The sequence below is a fragment of the Onychostoma macrolepis genome, chromosome 24 (genome assembly GCF_012432095.1).
Source record: "Onychostoma macrolepis isolate SWU-2019 chromosome 24, ASM1243209v1, whole genome shotgun sequence".
NCBI classification, from domain to species: domain Eukaryota; kingdom Metazoa; phylum Chordata; class Actinopteri; order Cypriniformes; family Cyprinidae; genus Onychostoma; species Onychostoma macrolepis.
Window position 1 is genome coordinate 284,141 of NC_081178.1, and position 23,076 is coordinate 307,216.

Sequence of the window (23,076 nt, forward strand, 5' to 3'; positions counted from 1 at the left end):
TCATTAATGTCTCAAATCAAGTCATTCTTCCATAACACCAGCAAAGTTTTCACCAAACAAACACGCTTTATCACTCATAACACAACCACCTAAAACACACTAACAGCAGGTAGCATTATACAAGGTTTCCTCTTGTAAAATTTCTTTACAAAACCAGAATACAGTAATACCCTCTACTGTTCATAATTCACTGCAGTATATGTTACATGCTCCATGTTTACATTACAGTACAAAATTATTCCTAAGTTTTCCCCTTTTGTATAGATGGTAATGAAAGTGAAAGACTAGCACGTGTGAAGATGTTCAGCTACATGCAACTGCTTTGATTTTTACATTCCGAATATTTTTCTATATGATATTACTGTAGAAATGTTGCAGATTACTGTCTTATTCATTTTTGTATTGGCTTGTATTGTACATAAAGTTTTGGTGGCGTTTGTGTCGAAGTGAGAAAAGAATTCATGTAATTTAACAGATGTTGTTAATGAATGCATTTTGTGCCAGAGCAAAGCAGTTTGGTCCACAGAGACTGATGTTGTGCTCGCTGTGTGAAGAGTTCTGAAAAAGTGATCTAAGTATTGAGAAATGTGTCCTAGTGATTGTAAAAAACTGTATGTGTGTGTGTGTGTGTGTGTGTGTGTGTGTGTTAAGCAGGTCAAAGGTCAATCCGAACCGAACCAACGCAGATGAAAGCATCACCATTAAATCCCGCTCAGAATCTTCCGTCCCCGACACTATAAGCACACTATCGTTACTCCGGCTCCTGCGATCCACAGCGAGTTCACAGACGGAGAAACTCATCAGAGGTCATCTGAGAATCCAGTTTCATCAGAGAAACTCTTACTCTTCATTTCCTCACGCTGATCTTTCACAATCAGCAGAGATGGAGAAACATCATCTGCTTCCACTACTACAGCCACGTTACATTAACAAACCATGATCGTCATTGAGATTCCACACAGAGAGAGTCTGTTCATGATTCATTCATGAGTCAAACATCTGAACACATGAGGACCAAACCAGAGCTGCGGCTGACCTCTAGCAATATTATATTCAGCTGCATCTCATTTACCTGAAGCTGTGTGTGTGTGTGTGTGTGTGTGTGTGTGTGTACCTACTTAACCATATTCTGGGGACAAATTTGTACCCAAAAGTGAGCTAAACCTGACAAAATCTCCAAAAACCTCTCTTTGGGGACGTCCTCATTTGTAAAACCAGTTTAAAAATAAAGTAAACAAAGGTTTTTTGAAATTGTAAAAATGCCTGTAGTCTCCTGTAAGGGGTAGGTTTAGGTGTAGGGTTGGTGTAGGACAATAGCACATACAGTAAGTACAGTATAAAAACCATTACGCCTATGGGATGTCCCCATTTCGATAGCTAAGTAAACATGTGTGTGTGTGTGTGTGTGTGTTCATCTGACACACTCCTCTGTCTGTCTACAGTGACGTTCACAGACAGTAGCTGCGGGTTAAAGTCAGTGCCAGAAACTCTATTTAACTCTTTTTCCAGCTGAAATCTCAGTGAATGTGTGTCGTCTGTCCAGACGGGCGTCAGACGCATCATTTCCTGTAACACTGACACAATAGAGACTAATATTAGCAGAACTGCTGCATTCATACTGAAGCTCTGCTGTTTGACGAGCAGAAGAACAATCATATTTACTGTATGTGTGTGTTTTTCTAATCGACAGCAGCAGCGTCTGGATGGAAATTCATCACGAACGTTTCAGATGAATCACAGCCGTTCAGCATCAGTGAGCGAACGAATCATAAGATGCAAAAATCTTAAAGAAAATGTGTTCGATATCATTAGATATTGCCCTGAAGCTCCTGTTAAAAACCAAAGCCACCCATTCCAGCCTAGCTTGAGCAGAAGAACCGCATCAAAATCAACAGTGAAAAATGAATCAAACATGAACAGAATAAATCAAATCATTTATTAATTGACAGATAAACAGAAACACTTCTGCTGAAGCAGTGTTTGTATGTTTCTGACTGTCGGATATGAACGTATAAGTCATGATTTCAGCAGGAAAGAAGCTCTGAGTGATTCTGCGTTCCAGATGAAGAAACGCTCCAAACGACGGAAATCTGTGAGTCCAGTTAAAATTAGCTCTGTTGTGCTTCTGCGTGAACTTGCACTTAGTAGTGTGGGATTTCTAAAATAAACAGGAAGTGAGCGCTGGAGGCGCTAAAAACCCTCTCCATCGACTCAAGGAGACTTCCAGTAATACACTCAGAACAGACAAACACAGATTTATGTATCTGAATTGCATATCACGTTTCCATCCATTTGGATTACACAGTTTTAAACTAATAAACTTAAAGTGATTCATATTTGTCAGTCGTACAGCAATGAAACAGGTCAGATTTCTGTAATAGTGTTAATAAACTTTAAATACTTTAAATCCACAATAACCAGCTTTATAGATTTATCATTCATAAATAAAGTTTGTTTCAGTTCACGAATCGCTCAATTTACAGTTAGTCACATCTTCATGCTTTTAAACTGAATTTATTGGTTTATTTTCACAATGAACAGATTTAAACCGAATCTAAGGTAGATTAGATAAGATTAGATAAGTAGATGCAAATAGTCAATGATTTCTTGAGTGCAGAAATCTGACTTGACCATTGATGAATGACTGACAAATATGCATTACTTTAAGTTTATTAGTTTATGTTAGAACTGTGAAACCCAAATCGATGGAATATTTTTTATGCAGTTCAAATACAGAAATCATAAATGTAGGCTGCTGTTCTGCACAGGAGAAGAAGAAATGCTGCAGATTGACGAGAGATGAAGACGAAGCCTTCAGACGATCATCATCATAACACACACGTTTGGGGAAAATGGCAGCGGTTCCTGTAGCTCTTTTGGTGAAAATCATAACCAGCCCATTTCCTCTCATTCATCGGCCGCGCTGGGAAAGGCTTTTATATCCTTCCTGCGGCGCGAGCGGCTCTGGCTCGACTGGAGAATACGAGGCGAGACGTTTGAGAGCAACTATTGTCTTTTGTTTGTGTCCTTAAGTCGCACACAATACACGGCTTTCCTTCTCATATAAATAATACCGTCATCCTAAAACAACCCTCGCCGGATTCTGAACACATTCACATGTCCCGCTTCAGTCTGAATCAATCAAAACAGTCGTTTGTGCTTCGCAAGAACACGTTGATCATTTCAGGATTTTCCTGCAAGTCAGAGAAGAAAACACAAGCTAAAGTCACTGAATAAATGAGCCGGCGATGCGTGACGAGATGATAACGAACGGTCAGACTGAGCGATGAGAGACCCAACAAAAACCACAAACACGGCGGTGTGAGTTTGACAAATGCTCTAAATCTACGTTATTTAATTAAAACATTAAATAATAGCTGTACAGCACATGATTCATGTAGTCCGTCCAGAGGTCCTGACAGATCTCGATTAGCACTGAATTACAGTTTTTCAGCTGCTTCCACACAGAATCTTTCCTTGTCACACAGTTTCTGAAAGCTGTCACTCAAACAGCAGAAACACACACCAAATCTCACTAATTCTCAGACTTTTCAATTTCATAAAACACACAGTTCTCTGCATTTTGTGTGGATTTGTGAGTGAAGTTTTGAAAATGTGTGTAAGCAGCTGAAAAAACCTGTAATTCAGCGTCAGTGACCGCAGCGAGACGAGAAATAAAACCCTCGGAGAACATCATGAGTTCAGCTCTTCAGTGAGATCTGGAGGATGCTTCTGTCCGTCTGACCGTGTTCTTCATCAAACGCTAGGCCAGAATGTCGCCCCGCTTGCTGCACCAGACCACCAGCGCCACCATGGCCAGCGTGAGGAAGACGGGGATGACGATGAGGAGTATGAGCGTGTCGTCCGGCGGGTCGATTAACGGCACGCGCTCCAGGCTGCAGTTGGAGAAGAAGTGCTTGTGGATGCTGATGATGAAGCGCTCCACCGCCGGGTTCGGCCAGAAGCAGCCGATGCGCACGGCGTTCATCTCCGTGCAGAAGGAGAAGACGTGATACTCTCTGAGGACAGAAGCAGAAACCTCACGTTATTATTGATTCGTAAATAATCTTTCCATTGATGTATGGTTTGTTGGACAATATTTGTCTGAAATACAACTATTTGAAAATCTGGAATCTGAGGGAGCAAAACAATCTAAATATTGAGAAAATCTCCTTTAAAGTTGTTCAAATGAAGTTCTTAGCAATGCATATTACTAATCAAAAATGAAGTTTTGATATATTTACGGTAGGAAATTCATAAAATATCTTCATGGAACATGATATTTACTTAATATTCTAATGATTTTCAGCATAAAAGAGAAATGGATCATTTTGACCCATACAATGTATTGTCAGCCAGAGAAACGATTCATATTCAGCGTTTCATGACTCTTTTCAAACGAATCTGTCCGATTAGCCGGAGTTCTGCCCGTGACACCAGCTTTATAACACTAATAAAGTTCCTTCCTCTTCGTTTTCACTGAGACGCAGATGAACTGAATTTAAATCATAACACGAAAGCGCACTTCCTCACACAATCCTCCTGATTGACGTCCAAAACACAAGATATTAATACTGGCACAGAGAACACGAAGCCTGATTCTGAGGATCATGAAGATGCTTTGCATTGTGATATCTTCATTAAACTCTTCTTTGAGACACTACAGGCCAAACCAGCGTGTTTCATGCACTGCTCGAGGTTTGGTGTATTTTGCTGCGTATCACGTCTCTTTTTTCAGACTAGAGGAAAGAAAACATCCAAAATACACATTTAAAAGTTGATTGTATTGCTCTTTATCTATTTGCGTCTGTAGATTTAGATTCCAATCCATAACGTTAAAGAGTTTTTTCTCTTTACAGCTTTATTCCTCTCTGTATTCTGAGGATTTGTTCATATTTCATTCACACTGATTTATACAACATTTTACTCTTAAAAACATGGTGAAAATGTGTTTTTTTTTCTGTCTGTTGACAGTATTTTCTGATTTATGGAGTGATAAAAAGAGAAATTCAGAATCACCTCCGGAAAAACCTTTAACTCTAATATGACAACAAAATCAAAGAAGTGTGCAGATTTAATTTGCATATTCATACATAACATTTCAGAAACATTGTAACATTGTTTTAAACATTGTTAATTTTTTACCCTACTCACCTGTGGTGTTTCACTTTCATATTAAGTCATATTCATTTCTATAGCACTTCATTCCATACAGATTGTTTCAAGACAGCTTCACAGTAATAAACTTTTTATGAATTAAATTATTAATGTCATGAGAAAAAAAAAATCACATTCTCATCATTGTAATATAGCCACAAAAATCGCCCTATACAGACACAATGACTGTTTTTATTAAAAGCAGTATGTCACTTTCAAAATGAAATTATAAAAAAAATATTTTCATAATGACAAGAATGTTTGGGATTAAAGTAATTTGATATGAATACAAAACTGGCTTTGCTTTCTTAATGAAAATTATGTTTTCTGATCTTGGTATAACGAGCATGTGTGTTTGTGTGTGTGTGTGTCTGTGTGTGTGTCTGTGTCTGTGTGTGTGTCTGTGTGTGTGTGTGTGTGTGTACTTGTTTATGCTACATTGTAAGGACCAAATGTCCCCACAAGGATAGTAAAAGGATAGTTTTTGACATTGTGGGGAGCGGCCTGTGGTTCCCACGGGGAAATAAAAAGATTAAAAATAGTAAATGGTGTTTATCGGAAAGTGAAAGAATGCAAACATGTTTTCTGTAAGGGGTACGTTTAGGGGTAGAAAATATTGTAAATAATGTAGTAGAAGTCTATGGAAAGTCCCTATAATTCACAGAAACAAATGTGTGTGTGTGTGTGTGTGTGCGTGCAAGTGTGAATGCGTGTCTGTGTGCGTGTGCCTGTGTGTGTGTGTGTGTTATGATCAGATCCCATTAGCGCGGTCGTCACTGAATCTCTGTTGGTCATGTGATCGTATCAGCCGTTAGTAAAGTGCTCATCAGGGCCCGCAGCACTCACTATCTGTCATCAGCGACCATCTTCACCATCTACACACCTGCTGTTCCACCTGCTGATGTTATCATGGAGAAAAACCTCCACCAGACCAGATAAACGCTGATCTGCTGAGCAGAAGACAATCTGAGACGTGTCTGAGCAGGTCAATCTCCAGCGAAATACTGGACCTCAGCAACTGAATAAATAAAGTGAAAGAGGTCCGTGAAGGTTTCCTGTGATTAGTATGCAAATGAGCAGCTGTGTGTGAGCTGTGATTGGTCCCTGCTGACGCCTGCAGGCTCTTTCCTCCAGAGTCTGGGAAAACAGTCCCGCTCAGGATCTCAGTAATTGGGTTCATGTTGTGACCCGTCTAATCGTCCGTCTTAATAAAGCGTCCAGCGGTGAACCTAATGGCGTGCGAGTGAGTCGTGGGTCACTGGTGCTCACCAGCGTCCAGCTCAAACCCTCGTTTCTGATTATTATTATCGTTTTGATGGTGTTTGAGTCACTCATCACTAGAACTAGAGCTCATGCTGATCCCAGAGCACTGCAGACGTGAATGAATCCTCACATCATGTGTGTTGCTGTTACTAGTCATCAGACGCAAAAAAAAGCATTTCGTGTATTACACATTTTCTGAAATGTTATTTTTAAATATGCAAATGAGGCATTCTCTAATGAAATATGCACTAATTTGCACACATTTCCAGAACATACATCTGATTATTGGATAAAGTCAAGTTCATAATTTGTGTTTGATTTTGTTGTCATATTAGAGTTGAAGGTTTTTCCAGAGCGGATTCTGAATTTCTCTTTTTATCACTCCATAAATCAGAAAATATTGTCAACAGACACATTTTCACAATGTTTTTAGGAGTGAAATATAAGTGTTGTATAATAAGACTTGTTTTTTAAAAAATATACAATTTTGGAGGCTTTTGCTTAAAACAAGCAAAAATATCTGCCAATGGGGTAAAAAACATTATCTTAACTCAAAGGCTAAACAAGATTATATTTCTTGCCCCATTGGCAGATATTTTTGCTTGTTTTAAGCAAAAACTAACATAATTTTGATCATTTTCTCAGAAAATAAGACATAATATCTTAAGTCATTTTACTTGTAAAGTAAATTCATCTTGATTCGAGAATTCTTAGTATTTTGTCTTGTTTTCTAGTATAAATATCTAAGTAAGAGAATCATTTTTTTGTAGTGTAGAGAGGAATAAAACTGTAAGGAGAAAAAAACTGTTTAAAGATATGGATTGTAATTGAAATCTCTAGACAAAAACATATAAAGTGCAATAAAATAAAGACTTAAATGTGTATTTTGAATGCTTTCTTTGCATTACTCTGAAAGAAAAGACACGGAAGCAAAAACTGAGCAGTGCATGAAAACACGCTGGTTTTGCCTTATTCTGAATAAAAACTGTCCATATTAAAGACATGATCTGGACATGTGAAGGGTCATTGTCATCTCGAGAGTGAATGTGGTCAGAAGCGCTTCTGTTCCAGATAAACATTTAAACAGTGTTGTGCTTCTGGTTTATCAACATCTGACCGGCTGACGAGTGTCAAACTCTCCTCGAGTCTCTGGAAGGAGCTCAAGATAATGTCAGAGTGAACTGTGAGTTCCTGGAACGTCTTCAAGAACAAACATCTGCAGATCACAGATTCATCAATGACAGCGGAGCGTTTACAAACACACGCAGTCTGTGAGAACCGCTTTAACTACTCAACTAGTTACCCGTCCGAGTCCTCACAGCACAAATACAGCAGAACGCAGCTGTTTCAGAGTCTAACGCTCTCCAGTGTCGCATCGTTCATCATATTTGAGCAGATGATGATCCAGATATATTGATCTTCAAATCAGCCTCGTAAAAGTGACGGGAAGCATCTCATTACACTCAATTACTTCAATCAGAAATGTTGAACTAAATTGATCTAAAATAACGACTCTATTGTCTTCTGTAGAGCTGCTTTGGATTTGTTTCATTTATGAATTCTGCAACATCAACAATGTATTTTCCAGTTTATTACTGTGAAGCTGCTTTGAATCGATCTGAATTGCATGAAGCCCTGTAGAAATAAATGTGACTTGACTTATGAATTGAAAAAGAAACACAATCACAAACACACACACATACTCGCTCTCACACACAGGCTCATTAATGTTTAATTAAGCTGGACTCATTGAGATGAGTGACTCTTGTATTTGTATAGATTGGAGAGAAAAGTGCTGTAGAGGATGAGGATGAGGATGGTGATTCACCTGATGAAGTGCGTGAGGTTGCATCTATCGTCTGGATGGATGTGATTCATGTCGCTGCTGAATCGTTCGCCGCATCTCTCCATCTCCAGCAGCAGGACCGTCTGATTGCACGGCAGGAGCTGCGGCCGCTGCGTGAACGACAGATCAGCACCGTCTGCGTCTGAAGAAACAGAGCGTCAGTCCACATGCTGAGAGACACAACTGAGACACGAGTGAGACACGATTAAGACATGGCTGAGACACGATTAAGACATGGCTGAGACACGATTAAGACATGGCTGAGACACGATTAAGACATGATTGAGACACGATTAAGACACGGCTGAGACACGACTGAGACGCGATTAAGACATGACTGAGACACGACTGAGACACGATTAAGACACGGCTGAGACACGATTAAGACATGACTGAGACACGACTGAGACGCGATTAAGACATGACTGAGACACGGCTGAGACACGATTAAAACATGACTGAGACACAATTAAGACATGACTGAGACACGACTGAGACACGATTAAGACACGGCTGAGACACGATTAAGACATGGCTGAGACACGATTAAGACATGATTGAGACACGACTGAGACGATTAAGACATGATTGAGACACGATTAAGACACGGCTGAGACACGATTAAGACATGACTGAGACACGACTGAGACACGATTAAGACACGGCTGAGACACGACTGAGACGATTAAGACATGACTGAGACACGGCTGAGACACGATTAAGACATGACTGAGACACAATTAAGACATGACTGAGACACAATTAAGACATGATTGAGACACGATTAAGACACGGCTGAGACACGATTAAGACATGACTGAGACACAATTAAGACATGACTGAGACACAATTAAGACATGATTGAGACACGATTAAGACACGGCTGAGACACGATTAAGACATGACTGAGACACGACTGAGACACGATTAAGACACGGCTGAGACACGACTGAGACGCGATTAAGACATGACTGAGACACGGCTGAGACACGATTAAGACATGACTGAGACACAATTAAGACATGACTGAGACACAATTAAGACATGATTGAGACACGATTAAGACATGACTGAGACACGACGGAGACACAATTAAGACATGACTGAGACACGACTGAGACACGATTAAGACACGGCTGAGACACGACTGATACGCGATTAAGACATGACTGAGACACGGCTGAGACACGATTAAAACATGACTGAGACACAATTAAGACATGACTGAGACACGACTGAGACACGATTAAGACACGGCTGAGACACGATTAAGACATGACTGAGACACGACTGAGACACGATTAAGACACGGCTGAGACACGACTGAGACGCGATTAAGACATGACTGAGACACGGCTGAGACACGATTAAGACATGACTGAGACACAATTAAGACATGACTGAGACACAATTAAGACATGATTGAGACACGATTAAGACACGGCTGAGACACGACTGAGAAACGATTAAGACATGGCTGAGACACGATTAAGACATGACTGAGACACGATTAAGACATGCCTTAGACACGATTAAGACATGCCTTAGACACGATTAAGACATGGCTGAGACACGATTAAGACATGACTGAGACACGACTGAGACACGATTAAGACACGGCTGAGACACGATTAAGACATGACTGAGACACGACGGAGACACGATTAAGACATGACTGAGACACAATTAAGACATGACTGAGACATGACTGAGACACGGCTGAGACACAATTAAGACATGGCTGAGACATGACTGAGAGACGATTAAGACATGACTGAGACACGATTAAGACACGGCTGAGACACGAATGAGACACGATTAAGACATGACTGAGACACGACGGAGACACAATTAAGACATGACTGAGACACGGCTGAGACACGATTAAGAGACGGCTGAGACACGACTGAGACACGATTAAGACATGACTGAGACACGACTGAGACACGATTAAGACACGGCTGAGACACGAATGAGACACGATTAAGACATGACTGAGACACGATTAAGACACGGCTGAGACACGATTAAGACATGACTGAGACACGACTGAGACACGATTAAAACATGACTGAGACACAATTAAGACATGACTGAGACACGACTGAGACACGATTAAGACATGAATGAGACACAATTAAAACATAAATGAGACACGGCTGAGACATAACTGAGACATGGCTGAGACATGATTAAGACATGACTGAGACACGATTAGGCTTGATTAAGAGAATTCTTCACCCAGAAGAGAGGAATGCGGCAGGGCTGTAGCCTGAGTCCAACGCTGTTCAACATCTACATTAATGAATTAGCGATGCAGTTGGAACAGTCTACAGCCCCTGGACTCACTCTACAAGACAAAAACATCAAGCTTTTGCTGTACGCAGATAATCTAGTGCTGCTGTCATCTACCCCACAGGGACTAGACCTGCTGGAGAACTACTGCCAGAACTGGGCCCTGGCACTAAACGACTCAAAAAGACCAACATTATGGTCTTTCAGAAAAAGCCCAGATGTCAGGAACACAGATAGCAGTTCAGTCTAGGCAGCACCGATGCAGTACACTTACCTCGGCCTGATCATCACTGCGTCGGGGAGTTTCAGTACGGCAGTGAATGCTCTCAAAAATAAAGCTCAAAGAGCTCTATATGCCATTAAGAGAAAATTCCAAAATATTGAATTACCAATTCCAATTTGGTGTAAAATCTTTGATAGTGTAGTTCAGCCCATAGCGCTGTATGGAAGTGAGGTATAGGGTCCACTCAGTGCTACACTAGATGGGACAGACAACCAACAGAAGCCCTACACACAGAATTCTGTAAAATTATTCTAAAATTGCAAAGAAGAACACACAATAATGCATGTAGGGCAGAATTAGGCTGATTCCCATTGATTATAAATATACAAAAAAGATCCCTCAAATTCTGGATGCATCTAAAATCGAGTCCCACAGAATCACTACATTTTAAAGCACTACAAACCCAAGAACTGAACCCTGAAAAGAGTCCACTCAGTCAGCTGGTTCTGAGACTCACTAACCTGACTAACTCTACTAACTCTAACCAGTCTCAGACCAGCACTGCTTCTCACACAAACATCAAAATAAATCAAATTATCAAACAATCTAAAAATACATATCTGGAACATTGTGATCAAGAGACTAAAACACAAAAGTAAATTACAACTCTATCGACCTATAAAATCAAATTATGAATTAGAAGAATATCTCCAGAGTGTCAGAGACAGATCCTGAGCAAGTACAGGCTCAGTGAGCACAGACTAGCCATAGAGACCGGCGGACACAGAACGAGCTGCTTGCCCAGAGAGCAAAGAGTGTGTGCTCGCTGTGAGACGGGAGAGATCGAGACAGAGACGCACTTCCTACTTCACTGTTACCAATTTAAATCAATCAGAGACATATACATCAACAAATTCACAAACATTATAAAGAACTTTACAGCCATGACTGAAGAGGAACAAATAAAGATAATACTAGGAGAGGGACAGACAGCAGCACTGGCTGCGAGATACGTGTGGACGTGCCACAGCCTGAGAGACAGCAGGTGAATGTGTGTGTGTGTATGTGTGTGTGCGTGTGTGTGTGTGTGTGTGTGTGCGCGAGTTTTTGTGAAAAGTCAGGACATAGATGTGTATAATGACGAGGGTATGGCAGGTATTACAAGGTGAAGGTGACATCTCAGGACATTGACCCATGTCCCCACTTTTCAAAACGCTTATAAATCACAAGTTTTTTTGGGGGAAAGTTGAAATGCACAGTCTCCTGTAAGGGGTAGGTTTAGGTGTAGGGTTGGTGTAGGGCAGGGCTATTCAATTGGTGGCCCGCAGGCCCAATCCGGCCGCCAATCATCTTCATCCGGCCCGAGGAAGAGTATGCAGGTCGCACATTTGCCTTGAATTGTTCTTGTACTAATTAGTTTGTCCACAAGGTGGCAACACTGGCCGGGGCCAGCCAAAAAGAAAAGGGAGAGACGCAATAACAATAATCTACCGGAAACAGCAACATCAGTAGATGTGAGGGAGTTAGGAGATATCCACAATCCTCACGTTAGTTTAAACAAGACAGTGTTTATCTTATATAACTTATAACTTCTGGCGAGAATAGTGCCGACACTGGACGAATATTTTTATCAAAGCAGAAGTATAGTTTGAAAATCTGCGCTTTTGGCTGTTACTCGTAAACTGAGCCGCTTCAGACAAGCGCCAGCGCTTCAATGGACAAAACCACACACAATGATGTAAAAATAAGTGGTTTTGGCGAGTTACCTCATAAACACAGTCTGAAATCAGTTATAAAATCCTAAATGACCGTAAAGAGTTGGGAGAAAATTGGATATGTGTCATCCGCGTCATGTGCATCAGGTTTTATTAAAGAAACAGCGCTGCTTTTAAAGTGAAGCCTGCTGCAGTCTGTGATTGATGGAAATCAAAGAACTAAAGAAAAAGAAAAATCACTTGACTGCTCTGCTCGCTGATTAACTTTTGTAGCTTGAATAAAGAATAATCAATATAGCTTATGCATACAATTTATAGTTTATGTGAAGATTGTTTTAAATTTACTTATAAAAAGTTGTAATATTTTTCTAAGCCTATTAAAGGTTAAAAATATCATAACATTTCAATTATACTGTAATATTAAATGGCTATAATTAATGGCTAAAATTAAAGGAAAAAATGGATTTAATAGAGTAACAGTCACATTATTTGTATCAATGATACTTCATTAATAATAGGCTAGTAAAAAGATGCCATTAAACACATTTAAAATATACCATCTTTGTTGTTTCTATATTAATTTGGAAGTTCAGTTTGAAAATATGACAACACAAATATATTAATATGCATTTAGTCACTTTTTTTAAATTAATTAAAAAATGTGTGATTTATTTTTTTAATTGAATGGCAGACTGCACTAATGTTAACCTTTTTGTAGATGTTACTGTTGGTAATATTAGTTAATTTTATTGCTGAATATGCATTTAAATTTAATTTCCAATTTTATAGGCCCCCGAGAAAAAGATCGGAACAGCCCCCCACCCCCTTGGCCCCCTTCAAAAGGTCAATTCGATAATCCGGCCCTCAAATGAAGTTAATTGAATAGCCCTGGTGTAGGGCAATAGCACATACAGTAAGTACAGTATAAAAACCATTACGCCTATGGGATGTCCCCACTTTTCACAAAAACAAACGTGTGTGTGTGTGTGTGTGTGTGTGTGTGTGTGTGTGGACGTGCCACAGCCTGAGAGACAGCATGTGAATGTGTGTGTGTGTGTGTGTGTGTGTGTGTGTGTGTGTGTGGACGTGCCACAGCCTGAGAGACAGCATGTGAATGTGTGTGTGTGTGTGTGTGTGTGTGTGTGTGTGTGTGTGTGTGTGGACGTGCCACAGCCTGAGAGACAGCATGTGAATGTGTGTGTGTGTGTGTGTGTGTGTGTGTGTGTGTGTGTGTGTGTGGACGTGCCACAGCCTGAGAGACAGCATGTGAATGTACATAATGTGTGTAATATGTGTATTATGTCTGACCTCAGTGTGTTTCCCTGCTGTCTGCCACAGTGACCCTCAGCCTGTGTGTGTTTATGTGTTAAACACTGTGGTATGAAATGTTCACACAAGTTCTTATTTGTTACACTGTTTAGTTAAGTTTATATTGTTCTAATGTTTTTATTCTATTATTTTGATCTTTTTATTGTTATTATATTTCTCCACATATATTTCAAGCTTTGGCAATATTGTACTTTTTACAGTCATGCCAATAAAACAATCTTGAATTGAATTGAATTAAGACATGACAGAGACATTACTTTGACACAAAACTAAAACACGATTGAGACATGAGAGACACTCACCTGATAAACCTCTCGTCATCAGCATATTCACTGCTAAAACAAAAACAGTTTCATGATTAGGATATAACTAGATTCCTATATGAGATTCTGTACAATCATTTCTCTTTATTTTAGGGAAGAAAACCTGTTTTATGAACCACATTTCAATTACATTTGTTTCATAGTTATTGAACTGAATCATTGCAACACTGAACTCTACTATTGTCTTCTGCAGAGCTGCTTATGGCTGAAATTGAATTTGTTTCATAAATTTGCAGCATTAACACCGTTATTTTCCTGTTTATTTCTGTGAAGATGCATGCAGTCTGTATCGAATCAAGACCTCCAGAAATAAAGATGACTTGACTTAAAACAATTTACAACCATGGTTGAATTTTAAACCCACATCAAACTCACCAAGTACATTTATATATTACACAGTTAGATCACACAACAAGACTTGTTTAGCTACCCAGTTTCCCCAGAGTCATCATGCGAGTTGAGCAGCACTTTTGTTCTGGCGAAAAGCGTGTGTCAGTGTTATTCCAGCATCTAAAGCAGCCTGCGGCAGCGTGTGAATGGATCTGGTGTTCAGCAGGGCTGTCAGTCCGTCCCTGAGGAGACGCATGAATATTAATTGCAGTAGACAGACGGCGGGACGAGCATGCTACCGGCACATGCGAGCGCAGATCCCTCATGCACATCAACTCAAACTGTGTTCAGAGACATTAGTACGGGCCCCAATAGAGTCCTAGCTCAACAATATCATCTCCGAGAGCTTCTGAAAGACAATCTTGCATTTATATTAGATAATAAAGCCATAAAGATCCAACAGATCCAGTGACTTCAACCTCGCATTTATAGTCAGTATGATGTTTCTAAATCTTTATCACATTTGCTCTTGTGTTCGGTTCAAACATCATGTAAGTTCTTCTTGTAATACAGCACACGAGTCTAATGGTCTGCGTGAAGATATCAGACATCAGATGAAGAGTCGCTTGAGTCTGAATGTGTCACCAGTTCAGGCCTTGAAAACACTTGACTGTTATTGTGCTAAATTTAGCGGCTTCCTGCATCCGGACACAGACGTGAGCACCGTGATAGTGTTCAAAGGCGTCAAGGAGCTGCTGAGTTTCCCTGGAGAAGCTCTGAGACGCTGTCCATCATCGGAGCAGGGCATTCTGGGATCAGGACTGAGTTAAACGGTCCAGACACTAAAACACTCTCTGTTTGATTCGGCCGATTCGTTCAGAGACGAGACGAGAGATGTGAATGACACGGTAAATCTTGAATTATGATGAGATGTTGTCAGGCCGTATGTCAGTAGAATCTCATTTTTTCGCTGTAGCCTGTATCATTTCATATTAAAGCGCGAATGAAACTACGAGCGTGTCTAATAATCTAATAACCTGCTGTGATGTCTGTTAATCAAAGAACACAATAAAAAAGAGGAAATCAATCACTTTTATAGCTTTAAGGATTCATCTATATTTAATTTAGAATTTAATGTTTGACAACTTTATTAAATTTCTGTATATAAGGGCGCAGGTAGCTAAATATGACATTTATTATAATGGGTTTATGTGAAGATTGTTTTAAGTTCACTTAAATTAGTTGTTATTTTTTAAAGTCTAATAAATGTTCACATTAATAGCTCTCAATTATACTGTAATGTTGAATGGTTCAATATTAGGAAAAAAATAACAATTTCATAGAGACATCAGTAGCATCAGTGATACTGGCCTTCAGTCATAAAAAAGATGCCATTAAACAAATAATAAAAATATACTGTCTTTATGTTGTTTCTATATTCATTTGATAATTGATTGTGAAATTATTGCAATATAAAAGTATATTTAAAAACTTTAATGTTAGGTGGGATTAATTGTGATTAATTTCAGAAAAGAATTTGTATGATTAATACGGTTTTTTTTTTTAATTGATTGATAGCACTAATAAATTTCCATCCATTTGGAACACTTTTAACATCAACAATCTAATAAACTTAATGTGATCATATTTGTCTGTCATATATCAATGAAACAGGTCCAATTTTTGCACTCAAATCACGACAGTTTATTATTAACTATTTGCATCTATTTGATTGTGTTTAAATCATATTTTCAGAATGCATTTATTTAAAATAATAATAATATTTAGTTCAAAGGTTCAATGAACAGTTCCACTTCAGAAAGTCAGGTTTTTCTGACTATTATTTCATATGTCGTTCCGCTTCATTTGATGCTCCTGATGAGAATGTAAACGACTCTCTCCTTCACCTGCTGCTGTTTCTCTCCGCCTGAAATAAACCATCGGCCTTCGTCAGTCATCAAAACAACTCGAGTTAAACGAGCTCTTCACAAACGACTTTCACATTCAAGAGTTTGTGGAACCATTAACATCTCTGCTCCTCCGTTCACTTCTGTAATTATAATGTTTGCTTGCACCATATTGATATTTATATAAAAATGAATGAGCTGACGAGGTTATAATGTGCGTTCTCATGGCAACGGCTCCATCCACTCCGAGTAAAAACACAACGAGAGCTATTAAACTCAACCGGGTAATTATTTGATGATAAAAACAGCATTAGTGTGTGTGTGTGATGATGTGGGAGTATCACAGCAATGTAATGGTCATTCTGAATTACTGTCACACACAGTAACGAGACACGCTCACTAATGACAGCGGCTGATGGTGCTGCTGGATCACAGCCTCAATTAAATCTGGAATTAAAGGTGTTTCTGCGCTTCCTAATGGAACTGCGTCCAATTTGCCTTCGCAATTTTCTTCCAGTCGCTTCAGGTTAGTGTTGAAGAGCCGGAGCTGAACGTCTGCTCGTTCACACAAACATCGCCAGGCTGCTCTTAATCACTGATGGATCTTAATTAAACACGCCTGTGCATTTAGCAGGTGTTTTTATCCAGAGAGTCTTCAGTGTGTGAGACTCAAACCCACGAGCAGCGCTGGCTTTCACATCCGAGTCAGCGTTCAAACTGGCCACGGTTATACTAGACATTCTACAAAAAGTGATTTTTAAAAGTAGCAAATAAAACAAAGGTTATTTCAGTGTGCCACTTGCCTTTTCTTTGTATTTATTTGTGAAATTTACTGTCAGTGAAAGCTGTTACTTTCCTGTATAAAGTAAATCCTAGTCATCTTCGTTTCATCTCCTCAGACACAATGACAGGATGAACACCGGCGCTCGTGTGGAAGAGCGTAAAACACAACAGGGTCAAAAGGTCAAAGCTCAGATGAAAAGGTCAGAGAGGGAAAAGTGCATTCAGAGAGCATGATGGGAAATATCACAGACAGACCCAGAACTGAGGAACAGAATCAATGCTCGCCCTGCTCCCCGAGGAAGCTGACGTCACTCCATTAACGCCACGTTCAGGCGTCTTGAGGGATTCGTGGGTTTGAGATGCTCTGCTGGAGGAGAAGAGCCGTGAAATCAGCCTCACATCGGCAGAAGAGTCACTGGCATTTAGCATTTTGTGTGTGCAATTCTTGGATTTGTGTGTAAAGTTTTGAAAATGTGTGTAATAAACTGTAAGACATCATGCTGCTAGCTACACACTGCAAAGTTCAGTCAGTGATTACAACTGTAATGAAATGTTTGATTGAGTCTGAAAATGTGATGATTCACATAGAGATAAACAGAAATGGACGAAACTAAAAATCTGATATGTCACAACAGATCTGTCTTGGAGTGTAAATGCAATCTAACAGACCTGCCACTTTTTATTTCACATCTTTCTTTGTTCTTCATTTTATTAGCATTTGTTTCTCTTTTAAAGCAAAGGCTATACTAATGCTTCACTGCAGGTTTAATGCATCATTTACTCAGTTATTAATAATAATGATCAATTATAACCCATGTCATTTTTTAATTCTTCTTATTTTCAAATAGTTATGTAAAATATATATTTTCAATAGTTTTTGTTTGGTACCAAATTTGGTACTGAAAAATGGGACATTTTACCTGTAGTGGTAATGACCAATATTTAGAATTAGTTTTAATTTTCTATTTTCATTTTAATTATAATCAAAATTTTAGTCATTTTGTTGTGTTTTTATTCATTGTTTTAATCTATTTTTAGTTATTTAGTGCATCAAGACAAACTAAATAAAAATGAGAAATATTGCCTTGGCAAACAGATGAAGGAAGATATGTTTAAGTTATTTATATTCTATTTTATTTCAGATAAAGTTAGGGTTAGGGTTAGTAATGTGAGTTTATGTGTGGAGTACAGTAGGTGTGGAGGACAATCAGACACACAGAAGCTCTGGAGGATTTGTGAGTCACATCAGATTCATCAGAACATGAACACACCAGCGCTGGTGTCAGTCATCATCAGATCCGCTCGCTCCGGCCTTCACAAACACACACACACACACACACACACGCACGCACGCACACACACACACACCCACACACACACACACACACGCACGCACACACGTTTGTTTTTGTGAGAAGTGGGGACATCCCATAGGTGTAATGGTTGTTATACTGTACTTACTGTATGTGCTATTGCCCTACACCAACCCTACACCTAAACCTACCCCTTACAGGAGTCTGTCTGCTATTTCAGATTCTCAATACACTCCATTCTGTGTGATTTAGAAGCGTTTTGAAAAGTGGGGACATGGGTCAATGTCCTGAAAAGTCACCTTCTCCTTGTAATACCTGACATACCCTCGTCATTATACACATCTATGTTCTCATTTGTCACAAAAACACGCACACACACACACACACACACACACTCCGGCCTTCAGTGACGAACACCTGCGGCACCTGCGCTCATGACCGCGAGACACACAGCTCAGATCATGTGATCATTCACTATAACATCTTCTATAAACTACATGCTGTGGAAGTAGATCCTCTCATTACAGTCCTCTGTGAGTCCGTCTTTCACTCACAGACTGACAGAGAAACACTGACGAGTCTTAATGTCTGTTCATAACTATAACACATATATAAGACATACAGTCTTATAATCTCTAGAGTCCACATCACCGCCGTGAACACAGGAGCTATACACGTGTGAATGCCGTTACTGTGAATCTGTGTGTGCGTGCGTGTATGTGTGCGTGTGTGCGGGTCACCGCTGCTTTCTCAACACTGGCAGCACACGCATGTGTTTGCTAAACCATCAGCGCAACTCAATGTGTGTCACAATACACAATAAAATCAAACCCGACTGAACCTCAGCACAGATACTGAATCAGACGGAGAACCGAGATCAGAGATCAGATCAGACGAAATCATTCATCAGCCAAATATTCACATGAACTCTTACTGAGATTTCAGTTCATATTTCATTTATCAACACATTAACGTTCATGCTTCTCTGATGACAGTCAGTGGTCACATGACAAGCAGATAAATTAATAAAATGTTTCGTCTTTCTCAGTGCTTTATTTTTATTTATTTTATTTATAAAAATGAATGAATGAATCTTCTTTTGTGTTCCAAGTCAGAAAGAAGTCTCTTTAAAGACGTCTAGATGACAGATAAAACTAAAGACATCTAAATGAACACTATCACACACACACACACACACACACTGCTGGAGTCGATTGAGTGTCTCTAGATCTTCTGTGAAGCTTGGACTCCTGATGAGAGTGAATCACATTTAACTTTCCAAATGCAGTAACACAACAGATAAAGAGAGACACTCATTTCTCATGACCACACACTAACTCACACACACATCAGATGGGGAGATGCTCGTTCCTCATTCTCACACACACAGCTCTTCATCATCCTCATCCTCACGTGTGTCTCTGAGACTCTCCTATCCCATCAGGATTTCTTCTGTGTGTGTGTGTGTGTGTGAGAGAGATTCATTAACAGCAGCAGTATCGCAGCAGGAGGTCTGAGCACTGAGGGCTTCTGGGTAAAAGCTTTAACCTTGTCAATGACACGCTTTGGCTCTCCAGCGAGCGCATGTGAGAGTATGTGAGAGTATATGAGCGTATCCGAGAGTATGTGAGCATATCCAAGAGTATCTGAGCGTATCTGAGAGTATGTGAGAGTATCTGAGAGTGCACGAGAGTATCTGAGAGTATGTGCGTGTATATGAGCGTACATGAGAGTATCTGAGAGCACATGAGAGTGTCTGAGAGTGCATGAGAGTATCTGAGAGTATGTGAGTGTATCTGAGAGTACGTGAGAGTATCTGAGAGTACATGAGAGTATCTGAGAGCACATGAGAGTGTCTGAGAGTGCATGAGTATCTGAGTATGTGAGTGTATCTGAGAGTACATGAGTGTATCTGAGTGTACATGAGAGTATCTGAGTATGTGAGAGTATCTGAGGTATGTGAGTGTATCTGAGCGTACATGAGAGTATCTGAGAGCACATGAGAATGTCTGAGAGTGCATGAGAGTATCTGAGAGTATGTGAGAGTATCTGAGAGTATGTGAGTGTATCTGAGCGTACATGAGAGTATCTGAGAGCACATGAGAGTGTCTGAGAGTGCATGAGAGTATCTGAGAGTATGTGAGTGTATCTGAGAGTACGTGAGAGTATCTGAGAGTACATGAGAGTATCTGAGAGCACATGAGAGTGTCTGAGAGTGCATGAGAGTATCTGAGAGTATGTGAGTGTATCTGAGAGTACGTGAGTGTATCTGAGTGTACATGAGAGTATCTGAGAGTATGTGAGAGTATCTGAGAGTATGTGAGTGTATCTGAGCGTACATGAGAGTATCTGAGAGCACATGAGAATGTCTGAGAGTATCTGAGAGCACATGAGAATGTCTGAGAGTGCATGAGAGTATCTGAGAGTATGTGAGAGTATGAGAGTATCTGAGATTATGTGAGTGTATCTGAGAGTACATGAGAGTACCCGAGAGTATGTGAGAGCATGTGAGAGTACATGCGAGTACATGAGAGTATGTGAGCTCCACAGGAGACGTTCACACGGCCATCCTGATGTAACTCTCCTTCACATGAGCTGAAGATCATACATGAATCACGTGCAGCTAAACTAATCAAACATTCAGTCTTTAAATCTGTTTGATTTTCATTTATTTTATTTGAAAAGCATTTATTTGAAATTTTTTATGATTGACTTGATTATCACACTGATCTAAAGCGAATCATGAGCTGCAGTTTCACTGGTGAAACTCATTATAAACCTTTGATGCATAAATGATTAAACCACAAAGAAAATCTTCATGCTTTTTTTTACTTTAAAATTAATCATTTACTCATTTCCAATCTGATTTGTTTATGGTGTGGGTTACACATCTGACAACTGCAATAAAAACATAAAGGTAAATGTTCCAGAAGTACAGCCATGATTAATTTATGTAGCCTTAATAATAATAATAATAATAATAATTTTAATGATGAAACATCACACTGAATGTTAAATCCCATTTTAAAGTAATGGACATCAGGGTCAGAAAGAACTACTGTAAATTCTCACTGTACAGTGACGCTGATTCTGAATGAGTTCAATTCAGATCTGTGTGAATCTGCTGAATCACACACACACACACACACACACACAGAGAGAGGGAGACTCTTTCTCAAACACACACACATTTATTCATCGTTATTTATGACGACTAGCACTCTTACAAAAACACGAAAGCGTTTGCAATATTAAACTGGCACAGAGAGAGGAATACACTCACCGAAGATCAGAGAAAGTTTGAAGAGTGAGAGAAGATTCGGATCCATGATGAAGAAGCGGGTTTGAATCAATCAGCGCAGATCTCTGAACACATTCATCATTCATTTCATATCCGATCAAACACATCGATCCGGTTCATCCGATACAAGCAGCGCTGATGCTGTGATTCCGAGCACTGAACATCCTCTTCATCCCTGAGCCTTCATCATCATCTGCATCTTCTTCATCATCACGAGTCCATCAGCGGAGCGCGAGAGGAGCGATGCGGACCTCAGAGACTCTCTCTCTCTCTCTCTCTCTCTCTCTCCTCCTACTTCATGATCGCGTGTCTGTGGGCTGTTACAGACACACACACACACACACACACACACACACACACACACACGAACACAGCTTAAGAAAAACATCTTAAAGATGAAATATCACCATTAATACTCTCTTACTGTGATATGTTTAATATAAACAGTGAAAAATTAGGTAGTCGTCATCACTGAAGCAATAAATCTGAATTATTTACTACATAATCTAATAATTATTAACAAGAAATAAAATATTCTGATAAAGGACTAATAAACGAATATGTATTTTTTATAAAGACAAGGTGTATTTTATCTGAATAAGAATAACAAAATATTAATATGTGCGAAAATATGAATAAATGTAAGCATGTGAGGTGTTTTATTATGGAGGGTTATAGCTTTGCTCAGAGCGCCACCGTGCGGCGGCATGAAGCAGAGCGGAACTGTAAACAGAGGCGTTTGTTTCCGGACGGAAGCTGTTTCTGCTGGACCGCTGGCGCGAAAACACACACGAATGTCAACAAAAACCCGCAGAAAACTTCTCAGAGTATTTAAATAACACATTTACTGCCGCAAAATGAAGTTTCGAGCCAAAATCATCGATGTCGGATGTTTGAATCACTTCACACGTGGGTTTAAACGTTTATTCTTGATTTCTTTCTGTTATAATAGAGATGAATATACTGCAGTATCTCCGTGTGTCAGTTTATAATGAGTTTGAGACTTTAGCTTTTTAGATCTGAGTACAGTATTTGATTTTAATCAAACTTTAATCATAAGGAGGGTCTTTTCTGCTTTGTGCTGATGTGGTCTGGTCTGATCTGGTCTGATGTGGTCTGATGTGGTCTGATCTGGTCTGGTCTGATCTGATCTGATCTGATGTGATCTGGTCTGATGTGGTCTCTGCAGGTGTGGTGAACACCGTGTCCAGGCTGACGAAGGCGTGTGTTCTGCGGCTCACCTGTGATCACCTGTACTTCGTTCTGTCGGGCCGCGTGGCCACCGGAGGGG

The 23,076-nt window shown here is 39.7% G+C and overlaps 2 protein-coding genes across 5 annotated transcripts in view; one reads left to right on the plus strand and one right to left on the minus strand.

Annotated features, from left to right (window-relative positions):
* Nucleotides 1-1,922: 1,922 nt before the first annotated feature.
* On the minus strand, nt 1,923-22,380 carry LOC131533321 (receptor activity-modifying protein 3-like). Of its 4 annotated transcripts, XM_058765594.1 has the most exons (5): nt 21,768-22,380; nt 14,582-14,723; nt 14,131-14,160; nt 8,249-8,408; nt 1,923-4,019 (listed from the first exon to the last, which is right to left on the minus strand). In XM_058765594.1, the coding sequence occupies exons 2-5, from the start codon at nt 14,601-14,603 to the stop codon at nt 3,764-3,766; spliced, it is 468 nt and encodes a 155-aa protein (XP_058621577.1). In that variant the 5' UTR covers nt 14,604-14,723; nt 21,768-22,380; the 3' UTR covers nt 1,923-3,763. The 4 variants fall into 4 exon arrangements, with proteins under 4 accessions (XP_058621577.1, XP_058621576.1, XP_058621575.1 ...); XM_058765593.1 differs by lacking the exon at nt 14,582-14,723; XM_058765592.1 differs by lacking the exon at nt 14,582-14,723 and having other exon boundaries at nt 14,131-14,163.
* A 128-nt stretch (nt 22,381-22,508) lies between these two features.
* Nucleotides 22,509-23,076, plus strand: part of hus1 (HUS1 checkpoint clamp component) — a 2,981-nt gene continuing 2,413 nt past the window's right edge. The window contains exons 1-2 of the mRNA XM_058765591.1: nt 22,509-22,694; nt 22,975-23,076. The exon at nt 22,975-23,076 is cut by the window's right edge and continues 26 nt beyond it. Of these exons, the coding sequence (XP_058621574.1) occupies nt 22,643-22,694; nt 22,975-23,076 (154 nt within the window). The 5' untranslated portion in view covers nt 22,509-22,642. The remainder of the gene's footprint in view (nt 22,695-22,974) is intronic.